Consider the following 26468-nt stretch of genomic DNA (forward strand, 5'->3'; position numbering starts at 1 on the left):
AAATCCCTATAGGAATTCTTAAGTAAAGTAGTCAAATATATTGGCATTTTTATATTTCTCCCGTGGAAAGCCCAGGACCAGAAAATGTCTGTCCAATCCACCCACCTTACACTGCCGGACTTGAACATGAGGACAAGAGATAAGAATAAAAAAAAGTGTCGAGTTGTAGAAGAGACCATTATACATTTATTAATGAGTCACCCTTTGAAATCCAAAAGACTGGGAATAGGGGTCAAGAGACAAGAAAAAAAAATCATTTGCACTACTTAGTAAAGCATTACTAGTAATATCTCTCATAAAAAATTTACAAATGTTTGTTAAAAACTTTTATATCAAGCCTTCAAATGATTTTGGTTACAGATATACATATGAACTACAACATGTTAAATGATACAATTGTATTTTTTAATGGTAATAATTAAAACATAATAATTAAAGCATAAGAACTCACGAGCTCTCTTACTGGTTTTGCAAAAAAGAATGGGGAAAAAACATAAATAGTAAAACTGAGGTAACTGCTATTGTACCAAGCAGGGAAAAAATAAACTCCTATAACACAACATGACAATGGTTAAGTAAGGTAATGCACGTTTGTTTCGCGAAGAATCGAGAAATCGTAATTTTGCGGTCGTCGTGAATTCGACTCATGACACTATAAGCAGACAACACTGGAGAATGGTTTAAAGGCATCTCTCATTAAGACACTGCAGGCTCCGAGACAACAGCACACGACTCTTATGACACTTTCTACACCAGTCGCCGAGCCTACATAACGTGACGCAATGGCAGTTATATCCATTCATAATAAATGATAGCAATGCGTGATATCAACCATCACGCACACACATTCTCGGAAGTACACACACCCCTCTGGGTCATGGCGAGCATCTCGGTCATTCATTATAAAGTAACGCACGTGGCTGAGAATAGTTATAACGGCTTTGAGGCTGTATGAGTGGATGTTCTAGAAGGCGAAAGAAAAGCTCAATGTATAGCGAGGGCAGTGAGTGCAACGGACAATGAGATGTAAACCAATGACCGTCAGAACAAGAACTAGGAATATTAAAAAGGGAAGATATTTAAACACCAGAACCAAGCAGGCCTTATTTCTCCCGCTGACCCTTTGTGTCCCTCTTTTACGAAGAAACTGAAACGCTACAATATAAACTCGGTATTCTTTTTTACGAAGTGGGTACAAAGTCATATAATGACCCAAATAAAAACTAAACAGTAATTCTGCTTGTGCTATGTGGACGAAGTTGAAGACATAGGACTCATTTGCAGAGCAATGGTAAAACTTCAGCTTGGCCTGAATGTGAAATCGTATTTTAAAATGATATATGGCTTAGACTAAGACTGAGCTTTAATCCGTGTGTAGGAATCACCCAATGATGATAAACGACGCTGGTGTACGAAAGAAAAGGGCGAAAGAACTCCACAGAGAAGCGAGAGCAACAAAAAAAAAACGGGAAAACAATGCAGAAAAGAAAACGGCTGTAACAGGATAAGGATAGAGGAAAATCATCCAAAACCTTTCACTGCCCCCTAACCAATCGCACGTCATGTCAGTGCGCATCCTCAGCCAATCACAGACGAGAATAAAAGTGAGAGCGACAAGCCAGTGTTCTGTACCACACATGGGATAAATAACACAATTCTCTAATACACACACGCACACTCTCGTTCACACAAAAAGCACACACACCTCACAGTATTCCAATTCTCTAAAGACTGCTAAATCATAATTGACCCAAAAGCCCATCTTCACATACAGATATATGAATCTTTTGCACCTTTTTTCATTTTTGTGGAGGGGGAAACTTTTTTTTAATTGTGGTAATTTGTCCCTCTATATCAATACATACATACATATTTATATATAGCTATATTTGTCGGTAAAATATAAAAGTCCATGCTCACCACGTTAACCATCGTAAAGACCAACGCACCAAAGTGTGCTCACATAGCTGGGAATGTTAGTGCACATACACTCATACACACGCACTCAAACGAGAAGCAACCCACCCATCCCCACAAAGGGTAGAACTAAACTAATAATATATATATATATATTAAAAAAACAATATCAGAACATAACCAGAATGACAAACCGAAATCTTTGGACTTCCACAAAAAATTAGTGATCAAATAAAAAGACATCTCAGTTTTCCTATAAATGAGAAAAAAAATGGATACAAGTTCATGAATCTTTTGCAGCAGTATTTGTGCGGGTAGAAATTATGCATGTGGAGGTTAATAGAATGTAACAGTAGGCGAATGAGCAAAGTGTTTAGTGGTGTGTGTGAGAGCCTGTGTGTGTGTGTGTTCTGTGAACGGTGTCACTCGGAATCCCGCTGGACCTCAGAGGCATCTGCTCGGCATATAGGACAAGTTCTGTTGGCCTAAAAGACAGAGGGTTGAGTGTCAAAAGTGAATAGAATCATTTTGGATGATGGATAATGAGTTCTGAAAGTGTGCATTCATGTAGACCGCTCACCTTAAGCCACTTATCGACACACTTGGCATGGAATTCGTGATTACAGGGCAGAACTCTTAACAGCTGACGAGACTCAAAATCACACATGCACACCACACATCTGTGGAGAAAGATGGAGAAGCATTACGGACGTGACAAAAAACGTCATTTCCACGAGTTGACGGGTTGTCGCTCGTTCGAGTGTTGTACTCACAGAGTCTGCTCGGACTGATGGTTGCTGGGGTTGAATCTGTAGGAAGGCAGCTGTTCGATATCGGCTTTGGTCAAACCTCTAGGCTTCGCTTCTCCGAGACGCTCGGCAAGGTTTAACAAAGCCTGTAACAAACACAAACAGATAACATACGTTTTACCAATATTGTGCTTCCCTGAGATTAACTTTAATATATTTACACATTCATTTAATATATCATTTATATTTTGACATTTACATTACGAATAATTAAATCAAATTAAAATGGAGCATATCATTTATCTTATATTATAGTAAATATTTGTATTTTATTACAATAATATAAGAATCACTTTATTTGTGCTTGAAAAAACCTCAGTTTGTATCTGTATTAGCTATATATTCTATTAGGTATATTACACACGGGCTCTCACCTCGTAATTCTCGACCTCTCCATCATCTACATCCAACTCTAAGCTTATGGTTGGACCCACTGCTGTTGGCTGGACTGGAAGAACAGATCTGTAAAAAAACAACGCAACACCATTACATACCAGCTCACTAGCCTTCAAAAAACACTGTGAATGCACACACATGTCACCAAAGACCCTTTGACCTACTTGAATGGGAGAAGGGGCTGATATCTTAGAAACTGCGTGTTAAACTATTACAATTAAACAAATACAAGCTATAAAAGACAAATATTTTCAGGTTGCTACAGCGTACGTGAAAAGGTTAATCATATTCCGTATAAAGCAGTCTTTAACAAATGCTGATTGGCTCTTTTCACCAAAAGGCGGGGCTATCAATCACTAGAGCAGTGCACAGAGTGTTGCATTTGGCCGCATTCATAACAATACAACCGCGCCAACATGTTATATATTTATTGTCCATGTTGTAACTCACAGGAAGTAGGGCAGCAGACTTGGGTGGTAAGGTGGTGGAGGCATGGTCTGCTGAGAGCGGTAGCGACGGCCCGTGATTCGTCGCGGCATGAAGTGTGGGTAGGGCTGGAGAGGACAAGAACGTTTTAGGAAAAAGAACGAAAGCGTTACCACCTTAACAAACCAATAAAGTGTGAAGATGGCTCACCACTCCGAAGAGCTCCTGCGGCAGGGGGTCGTGAGAGAGGAATTGCAGTGGGGTGGAAGGAGGCAGAGGGCTGGGATGGCCTGAGTGAGGGTAGTTAAACCCTCCACCTAGAGACAGGTGATCCCCTAACAACTCCACTTCATTCTCGATCCTCTGCAGCGGCTATTCACAAGAACACACATATACTTCCTATTAGTAATAATTAACACACTTGACAGCCACAAGCCAAGACCAAAGTCTGAATATCATTAAGACTTTATGTGAGTATTCAAATTTTAGCTTGTGAACGCTTTCATTTGGATTTACTGGATTTATTGTGGTATGATGTTTCGTGACAAAAAGGAAGATATGTATTGTAGAAACAAGGTTATTTCAATACTAAAATTGAAATTAAATATTGGCCTAAAAGTTTTAAAGTTATTGAAAAAAAAACCTAACAAAGAATTGAAATGTTGCCTCAAAAAACACTGAAGTAGAAAGCACTAAACTTATAATAATACACAAAACTAAAAAAACAATTTAAAAAATCATACATGGCAACATAAAAATAAACAAAGAAATAAAAATACAAAAGTATAGCAAAAATAGGTTTTACTAAAATTAACAAAATATAAAAATGATAGCTCATTTAAAATATTGATAAAAAAAAGAAAAGAAATTTTTTAAAAATAAAAGTAAAAGTTAAGTAGCTCTACAACAGTTATTATAGTTTTGATTTTATTTTACACACATAAGGTTAAATTAAACAAAGAAATTCTAAAGAAATTATGTTTTTTAACAAAACTGAATGTTAAATAACATTGTATGTAGCCAAGAAATCATTGACATTTTTCAGGTTTTAGCATTCAATTCAATTCAAATAAAATTGAAAATTAAACAATCAAATTCAAGAAAACATGATCCAAACTTAATTGGGAACAGAATATTGTTACATCATCAGAGGTTACAATGTGTATACTTACAGATCGGGACTGTTGCGTCTGGAAGGGTAAGAACTGTCCGGGTGGGGGGAGGTGGGGCGGATGATGCGAGAGATGAGGAGGATGGAGGAGGAAGGGTGGATCGCTGGACAGAAGAGAAGGAAACGCGTACGGCATGGGCAAATGTTGCACAGAACAAGCCGGCAACATCTGAAATCAGAAAGACAGACACTTTGTATCAGACCATTACACCAACAACAAAGTAATCGAGAACAATTAGCAAAATTAGAAACAAACAGCGGTTTGGTTTGCTGTATCCATTACACGAGGGCTTCTACTGCTCTCATTTAAGAGACCAATACACTGCACTCTATAATCAGACTTCCACCACTAGGTGGCAGCAGATACAAACATGATTTTTCAAACCGCCATCCTGTTCTGGCTGTGCTGTACTAACCGGAGGTACGCTACAAATTGGATAGTGTTGCTGTCCGCTGAACACCACAGAACAGGCTGGCACCTGCTGCTGAGAGGAGCATGCTGGGAGATGTTGTCCCGTACAGAGAGGTGGAGGCAGACCGTGAGGCGGGACTGGAGATACTGTATATGATACCGGTACTGTACCCTGAGGGAGCTAGCACACAAACAACAAATCTATAAACAGAGTCTACCAAATAAACATCACATTAGCATATATGTATAATACAAGACGGTAATTCCCAACCCATTATACGAACGCCAGAAAACAAACTTGAATGACTTTTGCAAAAAATGTTTGGTCCCTATAGACTTCCATTATACACAACAAGGGAACAACATGGCTTTAATAGGGTTAAATTCTTTATTATAACTTTTTTGCTACAAAACTTTGTGTAACCTGTACCTTTAAGGATGTTCTACAGGATAAATTGACCAAATAAAATGTTGTGCTTCGTCGACTTCATTCAGACGTTTTATTACACATTAAACAAACGGTGGTCTAAAAAAGTGCAAAGAAATTGAGAAACACACAAGCTCAGGGGATTTAATCGAAGCCTCTAACCTGTTCATGGAGGTCCATCACCATGGCGCCCTGCTGTGGCGGGTGCAATAACCGAGGCGAGAGTGTAGGGGGGTGGAAGGCCCGGGGCTCATCGAGGCCGGGTGGAGGGTGAGATGGCGGCTGGCCGTAATGATGAAGAGAATGCAGGTGAGGATGGTGACGGTAGTTTTCGTCCTGCCCCCCACCGGGGGAACCGTGAGGGGGGTGGTGCCGAGATAAACGCTCTCGTCTGCCGCGCTGACGCCTCACTGGTGGACTGTGCAGAGGAAGTCGCGTCCATTTTATGTTTTTTTAATTGAATAGCCAAATAAATGAACACGACAAGAACGAGCGGTCAAAATTCAAATGAGACTTATACCTGCGCCTGTGCCGTGCAGGTGTGTGGCAGCGCTCCGGGTGGTAGTGTGGGTGGGGATAAGGGTGTGGCCTGCGACTGGGTGGAAGCTCCCATGGTCTGATTGGTGGAGAGGGTGTGGAAGGAGGGGCCGAGGTAAACTCCAAAACAGACTGCTGGGAAAGACGCTGTCTCTTTGGACTGGGAGAGTCGTCCGTCTGAAGGAGAAAAGCACATTACTCATCCACAATGACAAACACGCATACTCAGTTTCATGACTGCTGCATTTAAAGAAACAGTTCACCCAAAATAAGCCATTTTGTACTACAACTTCCCACTACAGGACTGGTTGAGGTTTTGGATCAACTCATTGAGCATTCCGAGCACAAGCAGCTTTTGTGCCTGGTGGCATTAGTGGCATTTCCTCTCTGATATCAAGGCCTCTGTGCTGCCGGAGGCGGAGTGAGGTCACTTCCCGAAAGTTTCAGAAAACCCACAGCTTGTTGCTCAACACACACGCTCCGTGTTACTAAGGCACACCGAACACCACAGTCATCTAATGTATAAGAAACGTGCAAGAGTACATGAGTCAGTATTTGTCATAAAGGCCAGCGTGTATCCAGGAGTATCTGAACACCTCATATCTGCTTCTCACACACGCCTCTTACTGGAAGTCACTGAAACGCATACATGCTCACTCAAGCAAAACGACACACATTTCTCACATTTTGGCCTATTCAAAACTCTTGGCGTACAATTTAAACTCTGTTTACAAGGGGAGGGACTGAAAAAGATCCTTGGCAAATCAGCTTTGGGTGACCAAGTTACTCACAGATACTTTCTAATGCAAACTCGCATATATATCTGTGTTGCTTTAAGATGCAAACTAGACGCGAATGCAATTCAGTGAGAAACACATTGGACATGCAAACAAGCGGATTAATAGATGCTCGCTCGCACACAGACTCGTTGTGGGTGGTAAAAGGAGCTCACACAGAACAGGGTTAAGCCAAGTGTGGAGATACAGACAGCAGCCACCGTGTGTGTGTGTGTGTGTGTGTGTGTGTGTGTAACAGGAGTCAGTAACAGGAAACAGCTGGGAGGCAGACTAGACGTATCTGCATACAGTTTTGAATCAGGTATATTTAAATGTAACAGATACAGGCTAGCATATTTTACCATGAAGTACAATGTAAGCTTGGTCTTCGAGCAGACACTCTGTGTTTAAGTCTCTCTTCTCAATGTGAGACCTTGCTAAGTAATTCCCGAGTCAGCTGCATGATCCCGAACAAAACAATGACATCAGTCTACGCAGCATATACGCATCTCTCGCTCACTCACTAGCACACACAGAATATAACTAAATGCATGTATCAAGGATCAGATAAGGACACGATGCAGACTCCAACTTGAGCTTCGGGCTAATGCATGTGCAGGGTTCTCAAGTCTCACGCATTGGCCGTGAGACGCACGCAATTCAACCAGTTCACACGCTCATACCGTGTATTTCTCACGCCAAAAGGCAATGCCAACCAAGTTTATATATAACGTTGTGTACGAGGCGCAGGCACACAAAGAGAAGTTTCCTGGACGTATCTCGTCCAGATTGTGTTTGTTACTAGGCTACGTAAATGCACGAAAAAACGGAAGTTGACGGAACATTCACGGCCACCGTACATTCGTTACTAGGTAACCAACAATATCGCGCGAACACACATCGTGATGGGGAAGGCAAGTTGGAAAAAAGCTTGTCTAACATTTTAGGCTAGAACATTTAATATATAGCCCATCGTATACATATTGATGCAGTCAAAACATTATCTGAAAACTAAGGGAAATGTTAAAGGAAATGGGAAGGAATGAAGATGTATTTCTTCATTTTATTTAAAATTATATATTGTATTAATAGTCTTTCTAGTTACATTAATGATGCTACATGTAATTTGTGCTGTTTATTTATGAACAAAGGGTAAAATTGGGGGGCTCCATTAGGGCTCCTCCCCTAAATAAATGTGATCTCAATCCTAGTTTTTGATAAAACTTGAGGACCCTGCATGTGCATTTACCACCAAACAATTTCTGAAACAGTAGTATATATATATATATATATATATAAGGTGATATTCAAATATTTTCAAATGGAGGAAGATTTTAACATTACAACAATTACCTCAGATTTGGAATTCGCGGTAATATGCTTCTAAAACATGCCACGTGAAGAGTCCCGTCATGGTTTGCATTGCCAGTAGACGTTTTGATGATGCGAATTATAATTCATCTGAAATGTGAAGGCATAAACTTCGCGCACTAAAGTCCACGTGCTGACAAAACGCATGGGTTCATGATTTCATTAAAGCAGGGCCTCGGAAAGTTGGAGATGCCATTTGCAATACTGCTTTGGTTTGAACACCCCCACCCTAAAATTGGAAATTAAAACGGAAAGTGTGATCTAATGACTCTCCTGTTCTGATGGCCATATGGTCACACTGTCAGCTTGCATGACAACTTCATAATGAACATTTTGGATCTTTCAGTAGTAAAGCAGTCTGACATTGTTGTCTTAAAGGTGCAATGTGTGACATTAGTGGATCTATTGACAGAAATGCATTATATACATAACGGTTCATTATGTAAGCTCTTTATACACATACACTAAAGACATGGTTATGTATATTACCTTAAAATGATAGGGATGTAATGATTCACTTAGGGATGTAAAACGAGTCACAATACTGGTCTTATGAAATTGTTTTGACAAAATGAGTTGAGACAAATAAAAAAATGAACAAGTCCCATTTTATCATCTCAAATGCTGCACATTTCTTTTTAAAATAAAAATATATGTTATGTCAAATAACATGTCCAACTAAATTGGAATTTTAAAACTTTAGTATTCTTTTTTTTAAACTCTCTTTAATATTAACAAACAAAGACTTTGTGCTTAACTATTTTTTATATCAGCATATCCACGTTTTTCAAGTTTTCAATAAACACTGTTCAAAACATGAATCTTGATTCATTTAACATCTCAACCGACTTGAATTGTGACATAATCCATTATCAACCGGCTCACGGTGAATCGTGACATCCCTATAGAATGAGCCATCCTAAACGGACAAACTGCTCTACAAAGCATATTTCGTAAACACATTATCTCCTTCTGCCAAAAAGCAAAAACTTTGCGACCTCATTGTCCTGTGTCAGCCACCATAGTGCTTTGAAAGAGGGGCAAAGCAGTGCACTGAGCCGTTGGTTGTAATTCGCAACCTCAGCACTAGAGGTAAATTTTATTCACTGGTCCTTTAATAAAATAAAAATGTAACTAGAAACTGTTGATAACAGATGGTAAAATTTAACAGTTTAGCCATTAAAGATCGGATTATGTTGTATTAATATACAGTAGATACAAATAAAACGTATTTAAAAAAAGACACAAATGAGACTAGAAACTGTTGATTAAAAACTAAACTAAAATATAACGGTTTTGACATGTCGTGGCAGTTCAGACACACTATTTTTGATAAGTGACCACCCATTACTAATTTGCAAGGAAGCAAAATGTTCACACCGAGATGCTTTATATACAATTTGAAGGAGTTCTCATCGATTCTGGACTCTTCTTGGTTGATTTTTCTTCGTTAAAATAGCCACCTTGTACCAAATAATATTTTTAAATCCATTTGTTTCATTTCGATTGAATATGCAGGCTGAATATTTTTTCACATAACCAATTCCAAACATTCAGATCACATCAAACACCTATGCACACACGCACAAATAGTGGTTAATTTCCACACCGTTGTGCACACTGGGATTGTGACCTTAATATGGAGGTGTGAGGCTATTGAGGCGTGCCATAGAGTGACCACGGCAAAGAAGAGGAAGGTGATGGTAAAGATAAGAAATGGGTGGCAGACTGAGAACTTGAGGGTTGGATGGGAGGCAGAGCAGTAAGGGGGAGGGAGAGGACAGCAGCGATGCCTCAGGGGGCAGCAGGGTGGAGCTCAGAGAGGAGAAAAAGCGCGCAGAATTGAGTATTGAAAATGATGAACTATGAACAGAGCCTGGAACACAGCCTCGGGCTACACACAACCACTCGAAACCTGCAAGAGTGCACACACCCACTTAAAACCAACCACACACACACACAGCCATCCAGAACCAGCTAGACACACAGGGAGATTATATTCAAAGCCAAAACTATTTGAAACCAGTCTGGTATAATGCACAGACTCAGAGACGACACGCATCTAAATGAGGACATGCCTTTTGCTATATTATACACATCAGGTGTTTTCATATAAAGCCAATTATAAATATTATAAAGGTTTACTAAAAATGTGCCTTTCTGAACTGTAGTGCACCTGAATCAGTGATTTAAAATAGACGTACAACACTGACAAATAGAAAATTAGGTGCACAACACGCTCAGAGAGACACACACGTCTAAACCAGGACAATCATGTCCATTCGTATAAAACTATTGGAGATTTGCATTTGGGGATGTGGTAAGGGGGTTGTATCAGATGAGGGGTACATCGAACACATTCAGAACAATGTGTGCAGTTTAAAAAAATAATGTTGACCATTTTATTAACAAAAGCATGGGAGAGTTCAACATCCGGTCCCGAAATTACAGCTCGAGGACCCGCCATCACATGCTCAAATACCAAGTGCTCTCTGCCTGGAGGCCAAACCATCCACAGGGAATAACCGACACTATTGTGAGAGAGCTTGGCAAAGTGCTGAACATCCAGTCACCATGGCCATGTGATCCAGAGAGCAGTCAGCACTGCTGTGGAGAGCTGAGGCCCACCAGGGGTATTGAACAACAACAGTAATCCTACCTAGGGCTTGGAATCGTAAGGGATTTACAGATTCAGGTTTTAGAATCTGATGTATTTTAAAGGGACAGTTCCCCCCCCAAAAAAAAAAAGATTCAGCCTCATTTCATTCCAAACCTGTATGACTGACTTAAAAAACAAAAGATATTTTGAGGAATGTTATTACCCAAACAAAAATTGGACTGGAATGTGTGGCCCAGGAATATCACGCAAGTAATATTTCTGGATGAAGGCTATAACCAAGACTATGGGGCAAACCTGAAGAATGTGCCTGTGTGCTTGCCGGTCAACGCTTTATTTTTGTAGATCTTGAATTTGTATTTGAGGTTCTGTTGAGGAATTCTAAACAAGCTTGAAAGGAATGAAAAATAAAAGGGTATTGTTGCATGCCCCTATAACCATGTTTAAAGTGACTAACTGTGCGTTTAGCAATCTGGGGTTAAAAGCCTTTCAGAAACTCACAATGGTGGTTATTCAGAGATCGGCCTTGTGGGATTTATCCTGTAACGTCTCCTTTATCAGTTCTTTAACCACACCAAAGCTACACCAAATTAGGTTGGTTTGTAACTGGGTTGTGCAAATATTCATTCCACAAAAAGCATTGAAAGAGCTCGTCAATATTTGACAGCACAGTATTTAATCGTTTAATAAGAAGAGCGTTTTTTCAATTCCTGAGAAACAGCAAATAAGGACATCCGAGATTTTGGAAGGACAGCGATATGACACTTTCTTATGAGGAACACAAAAGAAGATATCTTGAGAACCCACAGTGGTTTGGTGTCCATACAATCAAAGTCAATGGAGACCGGTGTTGTTTGGTTATCAATGCTCTTCAAAGCATTATCGTTGTGTTCAGCAGATGAAAAAGTCACAAGTTTGGAATGACATGAGGGTGAGTAAATGATGAAGTAAATCATTTGGGGCTGAACTTTAAGAGTAGCTGTGTATTTAATATTTCCATTTACTGGGAACTACAGACTAGTTGATTTACTTTGTTTTGGTAGTTTTGATATGTGCGCCTGTAATTGGCGTGCTACAGTCTGCGGCTTTAGCTGTTAAACAGCTTGCACAGTGCACCCCCTTTAAAAGGTATTTCTTTAAATTAATTCCACCAAACCACCCCTAGAGCTTTAAATTACAGATGACGTCTGTGCGGCGAGCCTCGAGTTCTGCTGGCTTACATCTCCATGTTTTGAATGCAACAAACATGTACATTCAAATAGAAGTTGGACAAAAACCTGAACAGCTTCCTTAAGAGCGATTACGTGACTGTTCACCTTATCGCAACTCCGTTCTATGTATGCTCTCAGATAAAAGAACACACACAATTACATTTAGCCTACATATTTAACGAACACCTTTCAAAAGCAATGTACAATGCATTCAAGGTATATATTATTGTTTTTGTCAGTGTGCGCGTTCCTTGTAATGGAAAAAATTCACATTCACATGGAAAAAACTGAACGAGGTGTATAACAACGAGATGCCCCAAGAATTCTAAACTCTCAAAACAACCACCGCCAAGACTCGCCCTCACAGGCCTAACCGAAGCGTTCCATTGATTCGAGAACGCACAACGCTCTTCTGTTTCAGTGCGATACCTTAATATTTAATAACTCCAGTCTACAGAGTCCTTGGGCCGGGTGACCGCTCTTCAAACGAGAGTTTATGGAGGTGCTTAGAATAAGCAGATCCCCCTCCACCCTCTCTCTCTCATTATTTTCCACCCTTTCATTTCTCCTCCCTCCCTGATCTCCCTCTCTGACAGCCAAACCCATTTGAGGCCACCTCTACATTCTACACCGCAGAGAGCTTGTTTCTGCCTGCGTGGAGGTGTAGGAACTGCCGAACGCAAGCACACACATCTCAGTTTCAGAGCTCTATATTCAGGACCTCCCAAGAGCCCAAGCGTCCCGTCCTGCTTCGTGCAAATAGATGGCCAGCACCAGGCACAAAGCCTTCAAAGCGGTTACACACACCCTGAATATGCTTTGTTTAGTTCTGATTCTGAACAGTCAGGACGAGACACACGGTCCCAGACATTCCCCCATTCGGTACATCTCACTCACGCACATTTGTCAGACAAACCGCAAGGAAGCGGTGAGGGCTGTCGACCTGGTTTCTGTTCGACACTATGAGCTACAGCACTAACAAATTTGACTTTTCTGGAGGGTGGGAGGAATGGATATATACAGCTTAAATTCCAACACGTTTCATTACACAATAACTCAGTCCCCCTCTCACACCAACACAATCCACCCATCTTTCCCAACCTTGATTTCAACAGCCATCCATTTTCCTGCCACTGTTCCCCATTTGCAGTGTCCCACAGCTGGAAGCAAAATCATTAGTGCCCCACTCCCTCTTTCCGTACTTCCACACCCCCCTCCCACCATCATCACCTCTTCCACTCCTGCCGGCTGCTTACATACCTCCCCTACCCCCTTCTCCTCCCTCAGTCCCGGTTCCGCCTCCAGAGGCCGGATTCAGCCAATGAAAAGCATCACTCAGCCAGCCCTTCCCTTTCGTTTGACTGTAAACACAGAGTAATCCGAGTAAGAACTACCTCGTGTTTTCTTCCCCTAACTCCATTTAAAAGACAAGAAATAGCACACAACACCGAAATCCCCCGAACATGACATGTGCATCAGCACAGTTCTCTGTCTGGACGTGTAAGATGATTTCTTGCGCTGGATGAAGAGCACAAAATAAGGGGTTGCTAAACCACCAGCATTTGTAGAGGTACGATGTAGAAACTGACCATAATGCCACAAACAGATGTTAAAAAACAAACCTTAAATAAACAAATGTCTCTGCATCGATCCAATTCAAGCAAATTCAAACTAAACCAAACTTATTTTTTTCAAGCATGACTGGAAATGCAATGCAATGCAATGCAATATGACTTTAGAGCTGCACACTAGAGGATAAATATCAATATGCGATAAACTGTGATCAATGTAAAACATGGCTTAAAAGAAAAACATCATTTTAAATCGTTATTGTTTTGTGAACGGTTTAATTACAATAAATACTAGGGATGCAACAGTACAGCTCACCCACAGTTCAATATGAATCTCGGTTTTTCACCCACGGTTTTCGGTTCGGTTCTGATTGCTTGGTACATTAGTGTATTTTCATTGTTCTATGCTTGTGACAGGAACAGTAAAAAGTAACTGAAATTCTCTTCATTTTATTTGACTTATTAACTTTCAGCAAAAATCTACTTGTCAATCTTTTCATGTCAAGAATTTGTACATGTTTACTGTTCATCAACATGCCAGTAAAATAAGCTTCTTAAAGAGGTTTTGCACTTCAGAGTATTAAAAAAAGTAAGTAAACGTGCGATTGCTGTAATGGAAGTGAATATGCGGTGCGCTGTCACTGCAAACACCAGCGCTCAATGGGAAAGGCCAAAGATAATCTAATAACAAGGTGCGCCACTGTCATTGCATTTCTTCCAATTAATTGCAATGCTAAATATTGTAGCTGCATGGAGCCGCTCTTGCTATGACGTAAATAGCCGTCCGAAAGGCCGCTGAGTTTGGCATGGTACTAAAGATGCGCTTTCTGCATGTGCCAGGTGAGAGCAACTCGAACGGGCTGCTTCTGTATGTCGTGTAAAAATTAATTCTTGATGTGACAAAATTCGGTCATTATAACTTTAATACAACAGGCATACACTTTAGCCAGCGGTGTCTGTTTGTCAGCATTATACTCAACAGCACATCTCGTTGCAGGCAGTCTCGCTTCACCACCCGACCGCCACTCGCCATTAGATATTACTCGTGGGGATGCGTTTATCTATCTCAGCGCACAAACATACAGACAAACGGACAGAGCCAGTTCAGAGTGTAAATAAACTCACAGAAACAATTTAAATGCAAAACCGCAATTCACTTACACGTATTGAACCGTGGAGGTCGTATCGAACGGTTCAATATTATATTAAGAATTGTGGTATCCCTAATAAATACTGGTCAATATTATTGTTGTTTGGCCAACATGTTATACAAATTAATATTAAAAATATCAAAATATTAAACGGAACAATAAAATAGTTGGTTTTCGTCTCTTGAACAACTTCAGGGCTTATAGGAATTATATAAAAATATTTAAGAAACAAAATAAATCTTTTTTAAAAGATAACCAATTGAAGACTTCAGTAAACAGTAAACCGCAGTTGGGTTGTTTTGATATAGCTAACAAAATAACAACATTGGTTTTAAAATGTTCAAAAATCTCATGAGAAATGATTCATATTCTTCTAGACTACAGCATGCACATACACCAACATTCGCATGCCAGTTTCACTACTAACATCAACTTACACATAAAGTTGTGCACTTTTAAAATCATTATAGCAAACTATTGTGATACGCATATGGCGTATGCACATTCAGAATATATATTGTGTGGCCCAGCTTGATCAAAAACGCCTTTTTTACAACAATCACACGAGAAAGTATTAAGAGACAAAACTCCAATGACCACATTTTAAGTAAACACAAAGGACTAAAAACCTCATGTGTGTCGGTTTTAGCCGTTAGCATTTCTAAACCAAAGGCAGGTCAACTATAAAACGGTGTCTTACCTTGTCAGTGGCGTCTGCACAAGCGAGTTCTGGACGATAGTGGTATAGTCCTCCCATTGCACCTATAAACAGCACGAGCACAGTTAACACACATCTTAAACAACAGCTTATGTATAGTGACAGCTTCAATACTACAATCATGCGATCCGCCGTGATTCTTTTTTACTTGATTGCTGCATTTTGGCACCAAACGGTTTCAACAGGTCCAAAAACAGACGCTTGATCCAGCAGCTTTGCAGGATATCAGCAGCATGTTGAGACATCTGGGCACTACTTTAATCTTGCCTTGCGCATTAAAATGTTATTGTACACAATCAACATCACATATTGGCAAATGACTTGAATACAGTGATATTAATATAAGCTCTGTTAATACAGTCTTACAGTTGTTGTTTGAAAAGGATAAACCGTATTACTTGGGTCCTTCTAATTAAATGATGAGTGCGGTGTACTATTGATATCGATGACGTTAGGTTATTGTTGTGATGGAGATAAGAGGCGAAAAAAATCCTAGATTAATGTGCTTTCATATTAAAACATCTAAAGCCTTTTGTTGTCTTTGTGCCATTTTATTTGTTTCGTCTGCATGTTTGTTTGTTTTCCCAGCATCTTTGTGAGTGTTTCATCAGACAGGATTACCCTTGAACGCTCCCAAAAAACTCTCCAAGGACGAGAATGGGTGTGTGTATGTGTAGTGCCCACAAAAAAAAGCATTCATTTGAACTTGGGCTATTTTATCTGTCACCAAAAGTTCTTTTAGTCTCTTATTCTCGCAATGACAGAGCGTGAAAAGGAAGAGGGAACTGACTACTCAAAGATAACACAGAGTGAGAGAGGGAGAGAGAGACAGACGGTGAGCGAGAAATCGTCATAGTAAGGACTCAGATGTATGAATGTTTTATCCCATGAACAAAAATGCGTAATTTTAGTGGCGTAAAAAATGTTGAACTGTAGTCTCGGCCTCAAATGGCACGTTCATGGGTCACACTGTCAACCCACTCTCTTACTGTATACATAGAATTGGAAAAAAAATTTTTAATCAATGTGTAAATAAATAAATAAATAAAACACTGCTAGCACGCAACTTCGTACACGCTTTATCTATGGGATCATCCATGCAGATGCTATAATGATATAAAGTCGTAGTTCTGCTTTTTTTTTATGGCTAGACAGGTGTTTAGCTCAAGCAGGGCGAGATAGAGGTGTCAAAATGTACGCATGAATAAACCAACGCACATTCCTCCTATGCAGAACCAACTGACGTTTCAATGCAGTTCAGCATACGCTACATATTTACAAGCAGACCATACAGCCAATGAAATTATTAAAAGTACACTAGTTTGGCCTTTAATTAGCATTCCTGCATATACTTTCAGTCCTGGCAGTGTCTGTTAAATTTCAACAGAATCATATCTCAGGAATGAAAGTCACCCAAGAGCAATGTTCAAGACAGAGAATGCAGAAAATCTTATTTAAATCACACATTCATATTTAAACTGATCAAAATGTGTTGATTATATTCAGGTTTAAACGTGTTTTCTTATGCAATGTTTGCAGATCTCGAGTATTGTATTTTATCTTCGTAACCGTTTTGTCCGGTTTCACTTTTCTGCAAATCATTTTCATTTGGAAAAATGTGTCGCTATAAAAACTATAATTTCACTGTTTAAGTACATAAAAATAGTAAATTTAGAAGAACTGAAAATAATTTGGGAGTGGTTACTTATTTTTCGATGGCTTTACAGCGATCACCACCTGAATTTTTGGTTGAAGACCCAATTCTGTGTGCGCCATAAAATAGGATTATGCACTCAGAGAGGCGTGAGAATCTTCTTTAGCCACAGTGTGTACATGGTGATGGTGAATGTGTGTGGTTGGCTCCTTGGACAAACAGACAGGTTAAGTTTACTTTAGAAAAGTCTATCCAAGGCACTTTTTATTTTCTGTGCATTAATCGAATTAAAAAATAAATATATTTTCACCCTGAAAGAATTCAAAGACTAAACAAAGACACAAACCACTCCAAAACCCAGAGAGACATTTCCGAAGTTCTCACAAACAGTCCCACAAGTTATGAGACATTTAAAACCTTCTGTAGTCATGCCAGCTTTTGCCACGGGCAACAAAATACCTGAAAGAGCACGAAAGTGCATTCTGTTTCAATTCCATCCCTTACAACAATTCGATTGTGCGGTATTTAGAGATGTTTACACCGCACAGCATCTGGTCAACCACATGAAATGAAAGATATTAAAGGAAATTAAGCATTAAAGTCTACGTGAAATGGCATTCGCGAACCCCTCTTGGCTACAGTAATATGACATTTTCAAATGGAACAGAATATTTTGAGGGAAAACAATGTATGTACGATTTATATATATTTTATGTACTTGGATGATTAAATCATAAAAGGTGTGTTCAATAAGAAAAAAAGAACATGACCTGAACGTGACTTTCTGGTTATATGTGATTGTAAAAAAACTTTCATGTGTGTGTAAAATGTTCGTTGTTGTTCAGCACCACCACAAAATGTTCAGTTCACAGTTACAGAGTAAACTCATCGATGACACACAGCCCCATGATATGATGTAAGAGATACAAACAGACCAACACACACTCATACATGCAATGATAATGACGAGGAAGGCAAGTAAAGGATATGAAGGGAGAGAGGAAGAGAAAGAGGCCCACAAGTGGAAGGGGAAAGAGAGTAAACCTTGAACGGAGTAGCAAGCGACACACACACCCAGGAGGGTGGCAGGGACAGAGAAGGTCATTTATTTATATATGTTTTTTTTAAAGGACACTTTCCAAAAACAGTAAATGGACAGTGCAAAAACACACACACACTTTAAAACGTTATACGCCGTAATGACCGTGGAGATAAGGAGAGGAAGAGGAGAGGTGAAGGGATCCTGGTGTCATCCAATTGGGGGTTGGGCAGGTGTCCTGAGTTATGTTATGGGAAGGAAAGCGAGCCAGGGAAAATGCAGGGGGTGGGAGGAGGGGAACGAGGTTTCCCTCTCGAATACTATCGATTTTTCTCTGAGCTTCAGAGTGCATCAGCTTTATCTGGCCATTCCTGCTCCTCCCTGGTGCCTGAGTTCATCCATCCATCCATCGTCGGCTTCTACCGTCATACTCTGTGTGTTTATACGCATATTTTTATTAAAGCTATACCGGGTTTTGACATGGTCAAGTTAACGCCTTAATCTGTCTGCCCAAGTATACATGAAGGAATTAAAAGAAGAGTTCCCACAAAAATTAGAATTTAGCCTACTCGCCCAAGTTGTTTCAAATCTGTATACATTTCAGTGTTTTGCTGTTCTCACAAAGACATATACTGTACTTGTCCATGTCTCTCGCTACGGAAAGAGAACAGAAAAACTAATGAAATAATCTACGGTGTCATACGCTCATAAACGTATTTAAATAACGTAACACAAACTCGCATATTGTACTGGTTTTAAACGGGCACCAGTGCGTCGCACCACATAAGCGCTGTGAATGGGTCTCACAAAGAAATAAGTAATCAACTAGGATTTATCGTTTATATCGCGGGAAGACTAATTCCTATCGTGGGGAGAATTTCTACCGGTATACCCCAAACGATAAAATATCGCCCATCCCTAGTCTGGAGCCCTGTATTGGTAGTCATTAATAACAACAAAGTCATGGGAGAACCAAACTCCTATCCAGAAACAAAGGAAAACCTAATTTTCCCGAAATAAAATATAACACACACAGAAAATTTATTTTAATATACCTACATCAACTACATTTAATGTGACGGGTCCATTTAAAAAAAAGGTGTTCAAAAAGAGCTTTTCAGAAGTAAAGAAAGACAGATGTAGAGCTGCACTTCTCTCTTTTAAAAGCCACATGAAAAAAATAAAGGAAGGACAGAGTTGGACAAGTTGAGCCAACAGAGCAAGAGAGGGAGAGCGAGACAGGAAGTAAGAGGAGTTTAAATGAGAGAGTTCAAGAGTGTGACAGAACATGAATGAGCGACAGAGAGAGAGAGAGAGAGAGAGAGAGATTTGGCTAATGTTTCTCAGCTTGGTTCAGCTTTCCCTCTCCCACACAAAGAAAGTGACGCGCTCATACACTCCCTCTCTCAATGCGTATGCTTGCTCACTCTACCTCCTTTTGCTCACCAAAACTTTGACAGTCCACTCAAACATGCTTTGGTCTGTCTGTTCGCAGGCTTTCTACTCTTCAGAAATGCATACCGAGTGCCGCCTGAAGCCCGTCTGTCAGCAACAAAACCAGTATTATAACAGCGAACAACCTAATCTGCCCCCCTACACGGGACTTCTCGGTCCGTGTGGGAAATTACACCATCTAGCGAATTTAACTATGGTCAGCCCTTCAAATCCCATTTACAGTAACACTCTGTAGAGTAACGCTAAATTTGGGATCATTTGACGTCACACCCACACAGAGACAAGAGGTCAATGTGGTTTGAGGAAAGCCACACATATGCCTTGGTCTCCACAAACGAAGCAATAGGATGGTGTCCTATAAAGACATGTTTTAGAAACCTGTTAAATCCAAATGAGATTTTGCTTGGATGAAATAATTGAGTGTTATGATTCAAAAGCTTTGATCAATTCAGTACTAACAATGCAGCAAGTTGGGTTTGACTGTGTATGGAAAACAGACATCGAAATTGCACTGAACAAGGCTTTTATTTTGTTAGTAACTAATATTTTCCATTTTGAAAGAAATTGGCTATGCTTGAGATTTCAGCATTCAGAAATCTCCATAGAGACATAAGACAATTAATCAGATGTGCGAACAAAGAAAAAACCTTGGTTAATGGGCATCTGTTAAGGGACTATAAAAATATGCAACATAAGAGAAAACATTGATAGGTTATTGGCAAAAATTAAAATGACCAGTCAAGTCAGCTAGTATTACAACACCACTGTATAAGAGTCATGATCCTAGTCACCCTGAATCCATATTTTATGCGAATGTACCTAAATGTCCAATTGGCTAACCTTTACATAACAGTGCAATTCTCGGATAGCTCTAAGGCTGCATGATAAATTGTTATAAAAACGCGTTTACGAAGATTTATTTGCACAGTTCATCGGTACGGTTAAATGCTGCTGCACCTGAAATCCAGAGGGCGCTACCTACACACACATACGCCGTCTCTGAAACCGCTCCCTCGTTCACTATTCCCAATATAGCAAATGACTTTTGAGTCCACTATATGGGGAAGTAGTGAATGAAAATGAGAGCTTTCGGACACCGACGTATATAGCCTGCGTCTGTCAAAATTATCGCAGACGTTCGTCTTAAAAACAACGATTAGCTTATATTACACCAGTGCGGCTTTGTGGATAGTTTTAAAAAATACTAAAATGCATTTAAACTTTATTTGTCACATTTATGGTTTTGTTCTCCTTCAATTAAACTAAGTCACATTTATTTGCAGGCATACTTATTCACCACGCTTAATACAATTATTCAATATTTCAAATAAAACACTAGTGTTTATCATATAAAAAGTGGAAAATAACTGTCAACAACAAACATAGGCGTGTATAAACCTACATTCGTGGCATTAACGGTCAGTGTCCTCCAGCTGATTCTAATCAGTGAGCAAGCGTACATGATATGTTCACTCAAAATCAGAGTGCATTGTGGGTAAAAAAAAAGAGTGAACAAATGTAGGTAATAAAGTAGTTCACTCAGGTTTCGGACACCACTTCAAAATGGTGGACAACCGATGTGCACTGTATAGGAGAGGTTTCCAACACGGCTGTAGTTCCAGGAAATGTTTATGGAGATCTTTCAATCACTGTTTTTCAAGCCTTCTCAGGTATTTTCATGATAAAGTATATATATATATATATATATATATATATATATATATATATATATATATATATATATATATATATATAAAAATCATGATGTTTGACAGTTGTCGCTTTTTCGAATGCACATTATAAGTGACTCAAACTCAGTGATTTCATATCGGGCTGCTCATAAACACAGTCGAAACCATCGTGATCTCGTAATCACACTAGTTGGGTCGATATACGCATCAAATCTACGATATACGCATTAAAATTAATCTAAGCATTTTGTGAAAATCACGATTAATCGTGCAGCCCTAATCTGCTTCTTTATAAAGGCAAGCCAAAACTAAATGAGCCGCAATATGCATCATATGCTATTATATGCTAATGTACTTGTGATATCAATACCATGTTGACGATTTCTAAACAACCCGCTACAGGGCTGCCGGCCGGTACTCGCATCCAAATAGAAAGTGGCGAGCAGAGCCCTCGAAGCGGAACTGTTGGAGTGGTTGCCTGGAGACGGACAAAAGCAGCCAAAACAAACAGGCTCTTTTGTTATGAAAATGGAGTGCGAGAGTAAGTTTTTGATTGAGAGAAACACAACGAGTGTGTGTAGAGAGGCGTTGTGGCCGTGAGCGACACCATAAACGTGACGGTTTCACTCGAATTTCTATGCGACTTTCACAGCTGTCTGTAGTGTCACATCTGTCAAAGCCTACGACACCGCTGGCTGCACGATCTGATAGTGACAGCTCTTATTGAAGCAATAAAGTACAAAAAGCGTACTAACATTGTTAATATGTAGATGCGCAGCCCAGTTGGCTAGTTGTGACTATTGCGCAACAGCACAAAGAAGCATTCTTTGCTCTCTTTTGTGCAAACAATAAAATGAATGAAATTGAGAGTGCTGATGTAATGTGTTTAAGTCTCATATATTTTGTAATTTAATTAGTCTTTGCGAAACATCATTCACCATAATATATAAAAACACACAAATAAACAACCTTTGTTGTGTTCTGACTTGTAACATGCTACTGTTTTTCAACATATTTGGGTAGCTGACAAATAAACCATTCTATGGTATGACGGCAAAATTAAGAAAACAATAATGACGATAAATCTCTAATTCAATTTTATATGAAGTTTGTTTTCAAAATATTTGCCGTCAAACCATAGGACACATGTCCAGTTTATTTGTCAATTAGCCATTATCACTTCCGAAGTTCAACTTTAGCCATTATTGAGTGTTTATTTCAACAATTGTTTGCTTTGTAGTTGCCTAAAAATGTAAAGTTTTTCTGTTGCAGTATCAACGGCGTTACTCTGCGTTGGAGCAATACATTAATCGTGGTAGACGGCATTTGAAAAAGGCACCTTTTAAACGGAGGTCTGCAGTGGAAGCTCCGTCAACTTGTCACCGGTTCGTTTGAGTGACACCAGCAAGATTTATTCTGATGCGAACCATCAGATTTCCTAACTGTTGTGTTTATTTTAGCATGCACGGCACAGCGCTGACCAACCAGAACATAGTACCAGAGATATGCAGGACTAAAACATACATTGTAAAAACGGTGGAGTTTAGTTTCATTAAGAAAAACATGTGAACGCCCACACTCTTACACACAAGAACCGTTTGGCTTTCTGACAGCGGGCTGTCTGCGCGGCATAAACACAGCCAAATTCCAGATGAATTTGCACCCGTATTCCACATCGGTGATGAAACCAGCATCTCTCTGCCGTGGAAGATGTGTGTGAGTAGACTCCTTCACAGCATCTGTCTAATATCATAAGTTATATTCTAAAAGGGGTTTATAATATTCAATCATGTGATTTATTTCTCCAGCAACCCGCTCTCTCTCTCTCTCTCCCTCTGCCTTCGTCCCTTTCAACGCACCTGGCACCTGTAAGCACTTCTAAGCATCTGTTCTGCTTTTTTGTCTGCGTTCACTCTGAAGATGGTGCCAGGTCAGTCCAGGAGAGGAGAAAACCTCCAGCCCTCCTTTTAACACTCGCTCCTGTTCCTGTGTTCCTGAGCTGAAAGGAAGCGGCCGTGTGTTCTCAATGGTTTATTGAGAAAGGGCCCGAGCGGACGCTCACGCTGTGCTAGAGGTTTAAATAATGATCAGGAGCATAGTCCAATTAAACCAGCTTACTGACACTACAAAGCCCGGCGCTCATCTCCAGCGCCGCACCTTGCCTGCTGAACAGCCGGGCACGTGCACGCGTGTGAGACGGAGACCTACTCAAGGTGAAACTGAAGGGTCCTTCAAGGACTTGGGTTTGATTTGGAGCGCTCTGCAACAGTTGTCCTCATGTTAAGGAGTTGTGCAACGCTCCGATTTAAACCCAAGCGCCTCGTAGAGCCGGGTCTGCTTAAATAGATGCCGTTGTTTTAGCGTGGACTAAAACAGCAGGCTGAGTGTCCGAGTGGACGCGCAAGACGACCAACACTAGCTTTACAGAGCAGCTGGACCTTCATAATACAAGCTTGCCTGGTCCTTAAGAGCTCTTCTTTCCATGAAGCTGAATGAACAAGGCTTGTCCTAAATGGACAGTGCACCAAGAAAAAACATTCTGTATTCGTTCTTATGTCGTTCAAAATCTGTGTATGATTCATTCTTCTTTGAAACATGACAGATCATATTTTGATAAATGTCTCTGTGGTTTTGTGTCGATAAAATGGATAACATTGTTGGTTTCCAAGACTCCTTCAAAGATCTTGCTTGCTTCTGCAAAAAAACTAATGACGTCATACAGGTTTGAAATGAGATGGAGTAAATGATGATTTCAGAATTCTGAATACCCACATCAACACTTGATTCTAACAAACTAAATATTTTTCTAATCAACTAAACTTCAGCAGACATTCTAACCATCAAAGTTATTGCAACAATTCATCTTGTACAAACGATTCATTGAATCCATTCGATTCATTTAAGTCTTCACTCAAGTGTTTGGCATCTTTACTCTATTTTGTGGCCAAATGTTTGGTTAAATACTGCTGGTTTTGATTAAATATACATGTTGGTTGCATTTCCTTTAGTCTGAACGTCTGTCTTCTAAAGACATTTCTGGCAGGTCTGCATAACATATGGAAATGCAATCACGATATGCAAATCACAGTTTAAGTACTGCAACAATCAAACATGGCTTGGTTTGTTATACAATAGAGTTTTTAATATAATTTAAGTTAATAGTTTATAAACATTAAAACATGATTGCATTACACATTTATACGCATATAGAAATGAATCGCGTATCACCATTTTAACACCATTTTTAACGCGCCTGTAACAGCTTGAAATTTTTAATAATCATTGAAAACTTAGTTAAAAAAAGCATGTCATTTAATTAAACGGCCCATTTCTGTGTTTTAATATTACATAATGTTGTTAATTAACATTAGTGGTGCATTATTGTGTTTTAAATGTATATGGTTGGTTGTTTTTATCTACAAACACGTGCCATATTCTCTAAAATATACGTTTTTTAAACCAATACGAAGCCAGAAAAATGTCAAAAACATCTCTGCTGTGTCCTGCTGCTGTCACCACTTGGACTTTTGAGGCTGCGTGCTTTGAAGAACCAGTCCTTGATTTCAAGTCCGTGACCTTAGGTTGCAGCTCCAAATTGGGACACAGCTCACGAGAGGAGAAAAAGGATGTAGACTCGTATTTGCAAAAGTCATTGCTGCAGATTCATCATCAGTTTGCTCGCCTCTAACACCATCTCTGCGTTTCTGCTGCAGGTCAGCAGAACCAAGATCCATGTGTTTGGTCGGGACCATCCCCAAGGAAGATTCTACACCCTTCAGATGATCTTGAACTGTCCACACAAACACATGGTTGCTTTTTCGCGCCCACATGCTCACGGGTGGGGGATGCATTTTCCCAAGCCCACCAGAAATCCATTTATCTATTGATTTTATGGGACTTGATAGCCCCTTTTTCTCTCTCTCTCCCTCTCTTTATGTCTCTGCACAGTGTTGAGGATAACAAGACTGAACACCTCCAGCAGAAGCCACAGTAGGCTTAACGCCATTCATCCCTCTATGCATACGTGTGCGTACACGGACAATATCAGCTCGACGAGAGAATTATGCGGGAGGTTGAATTAAGAATGGACAGGGAAACTCGGTGAGAGAAAACGTAAGGCGGATCGGGTGGACAAAAGAGATAAAGGGATGAGGAATGGGAGCGAGAGACAGACAGCCAGAGAGAAAGAGAGAGAGGGTCTATATTGAGAGCAGATGGTGTTGAACTCAAGGGACTTCAGTCTGCCGAGCTTCTCTCATTATCAAAGCGGCCTATCTGATCTCAGTCAATATCACACACACAGCACTACTGTATATCCCACCAGTCAATATCGCATATACACTCTCAGGTAAAGTACCTCTGATAATCCATCCAGTAAATATGACACAGACTTAAATGAGACTCGTTCACATTTCAAAACAAATCAGGAGACCAAAAAAACGTTGCTAATGACAAATGTCCCCAAGAAAGCTCACGCACACTCTCAGTTCTAATTGATGCGGTGGTGACAGCAGCCGCAGCCGCAGCCGCAGCAGGCAGGCAAAGCAGGTTGCTAGATGCTCACTCCATCAGACAGGTATTTCCAGTCTGGGCCTTTTTAGTAAAGTGTGTGCGCGTGTGTGTGTGCGCAAGAGAGCTTGGTCACAAAGCGCAACTGCCAGTAGGCAAACACACCTGAGCTTAAAGCACAACACCTGAGATACAACACGCAAAGCCCACCCCCTCCCCGGAACACGTGCTGTCATACACACCCTAATCTCATTTATTTTAACATGTTTAACCATCAAAGCTCGGCTTCTGTTTTGTAACAGTATACAAGCAAGGGATACATTAACTTAAGGTGTTTTCACACATGCGTGCTTGTAAGTCAGGACCCACCAGCCTGCTGTCTGCGGCTAAAAGGAAGTTCTGTGGCTGATTATGCAAGGATATAAGGATGCCGGAGGCTTGAACGTATTTTTGGGGGGGTATTTTGGAATTTCCATTCACCCTGCAACATAGCCGGCTCGAAAAATCGTAAAACACTGCGATATTGTTCAAGAATATTAACTTAAACCCTGAAGTTGAAGGGAACAATTGTCTCACGGTGCGAGGGACAGAGAGCTATTTTCGACAAGCA

At 40.1% G+C, this 26468-nt stretch overlaps 1 protein-coding gene across 2 annotated transcripts in view; it reads right to left on the reverse strand.

Moving 5' to 3' along the window:
- Nucleotides 1-173: 173 nt before the first annotated feature.
- rnf38 (ring finger protein 38) overlaps nucleotides 174-26468 on the reverse strand; it is a 28736-nt gene continuing 2441 nt past the window's right edge. For both annotated transcript variants that reach the window (XM_079463138.1, XM_079463139.1), the window contains exons 3-13: nucleotides 15493-15554; nucleotides 6079-6272; nucleotides 5721-5976; nucleotides 5136-5312; nucleotides 4721-4888; nucleotides 3759-3920; nucleotides 3573-3676; nucleotides 3101-3188; nucleotides 2691-2812; nucleotides 2498-2597; nucleotides 174-2402 (exon numbers count right to left, since the gene is read on the reverse strand). In XM_079463138.1, the coding sequence (XP_079319264.1) occupies nucleotides 2340-2402; nucleotides 2498-2597; nucleotides 2691-2812; nucleotides 3101-3188; nucleotides 3573-3676; nucleotides 3759-3920; nucleotides 4721-4888; nucleotides 5136-5312; nucleotides 5721-5976; nucleotides 6079-6272; nucleotides 15493-15554 (1496 nt within the window). In that variant the 3' untranslated portion in view covers nucleotides 174-2339. The remainder of the gene's footprint in view (nucleotides 2403-2497; nucleotides 2598-2690; nucleotides 2813-3100; nucleotides 3189-3572; nucleotides 3677-3758; nucleotides 3921-4720; nucleotides 4889-5135; nucleotides 5313-5720; nucleotides 5977-6078; nucleotides 6273-15492; nucleotides 15555-26468) is intronic.

This window comes from Barbatula barbatula, assembly GCF_947034865.1.
Source record: "Barbatula barbatula genome assembly, chromosome: 8".
NCBI lineage: Eukaryota > Metazoa > Chordata > Actinopteri > Cypriniformes > Nemacheilidae > Barbatula > Barbatula barbatula.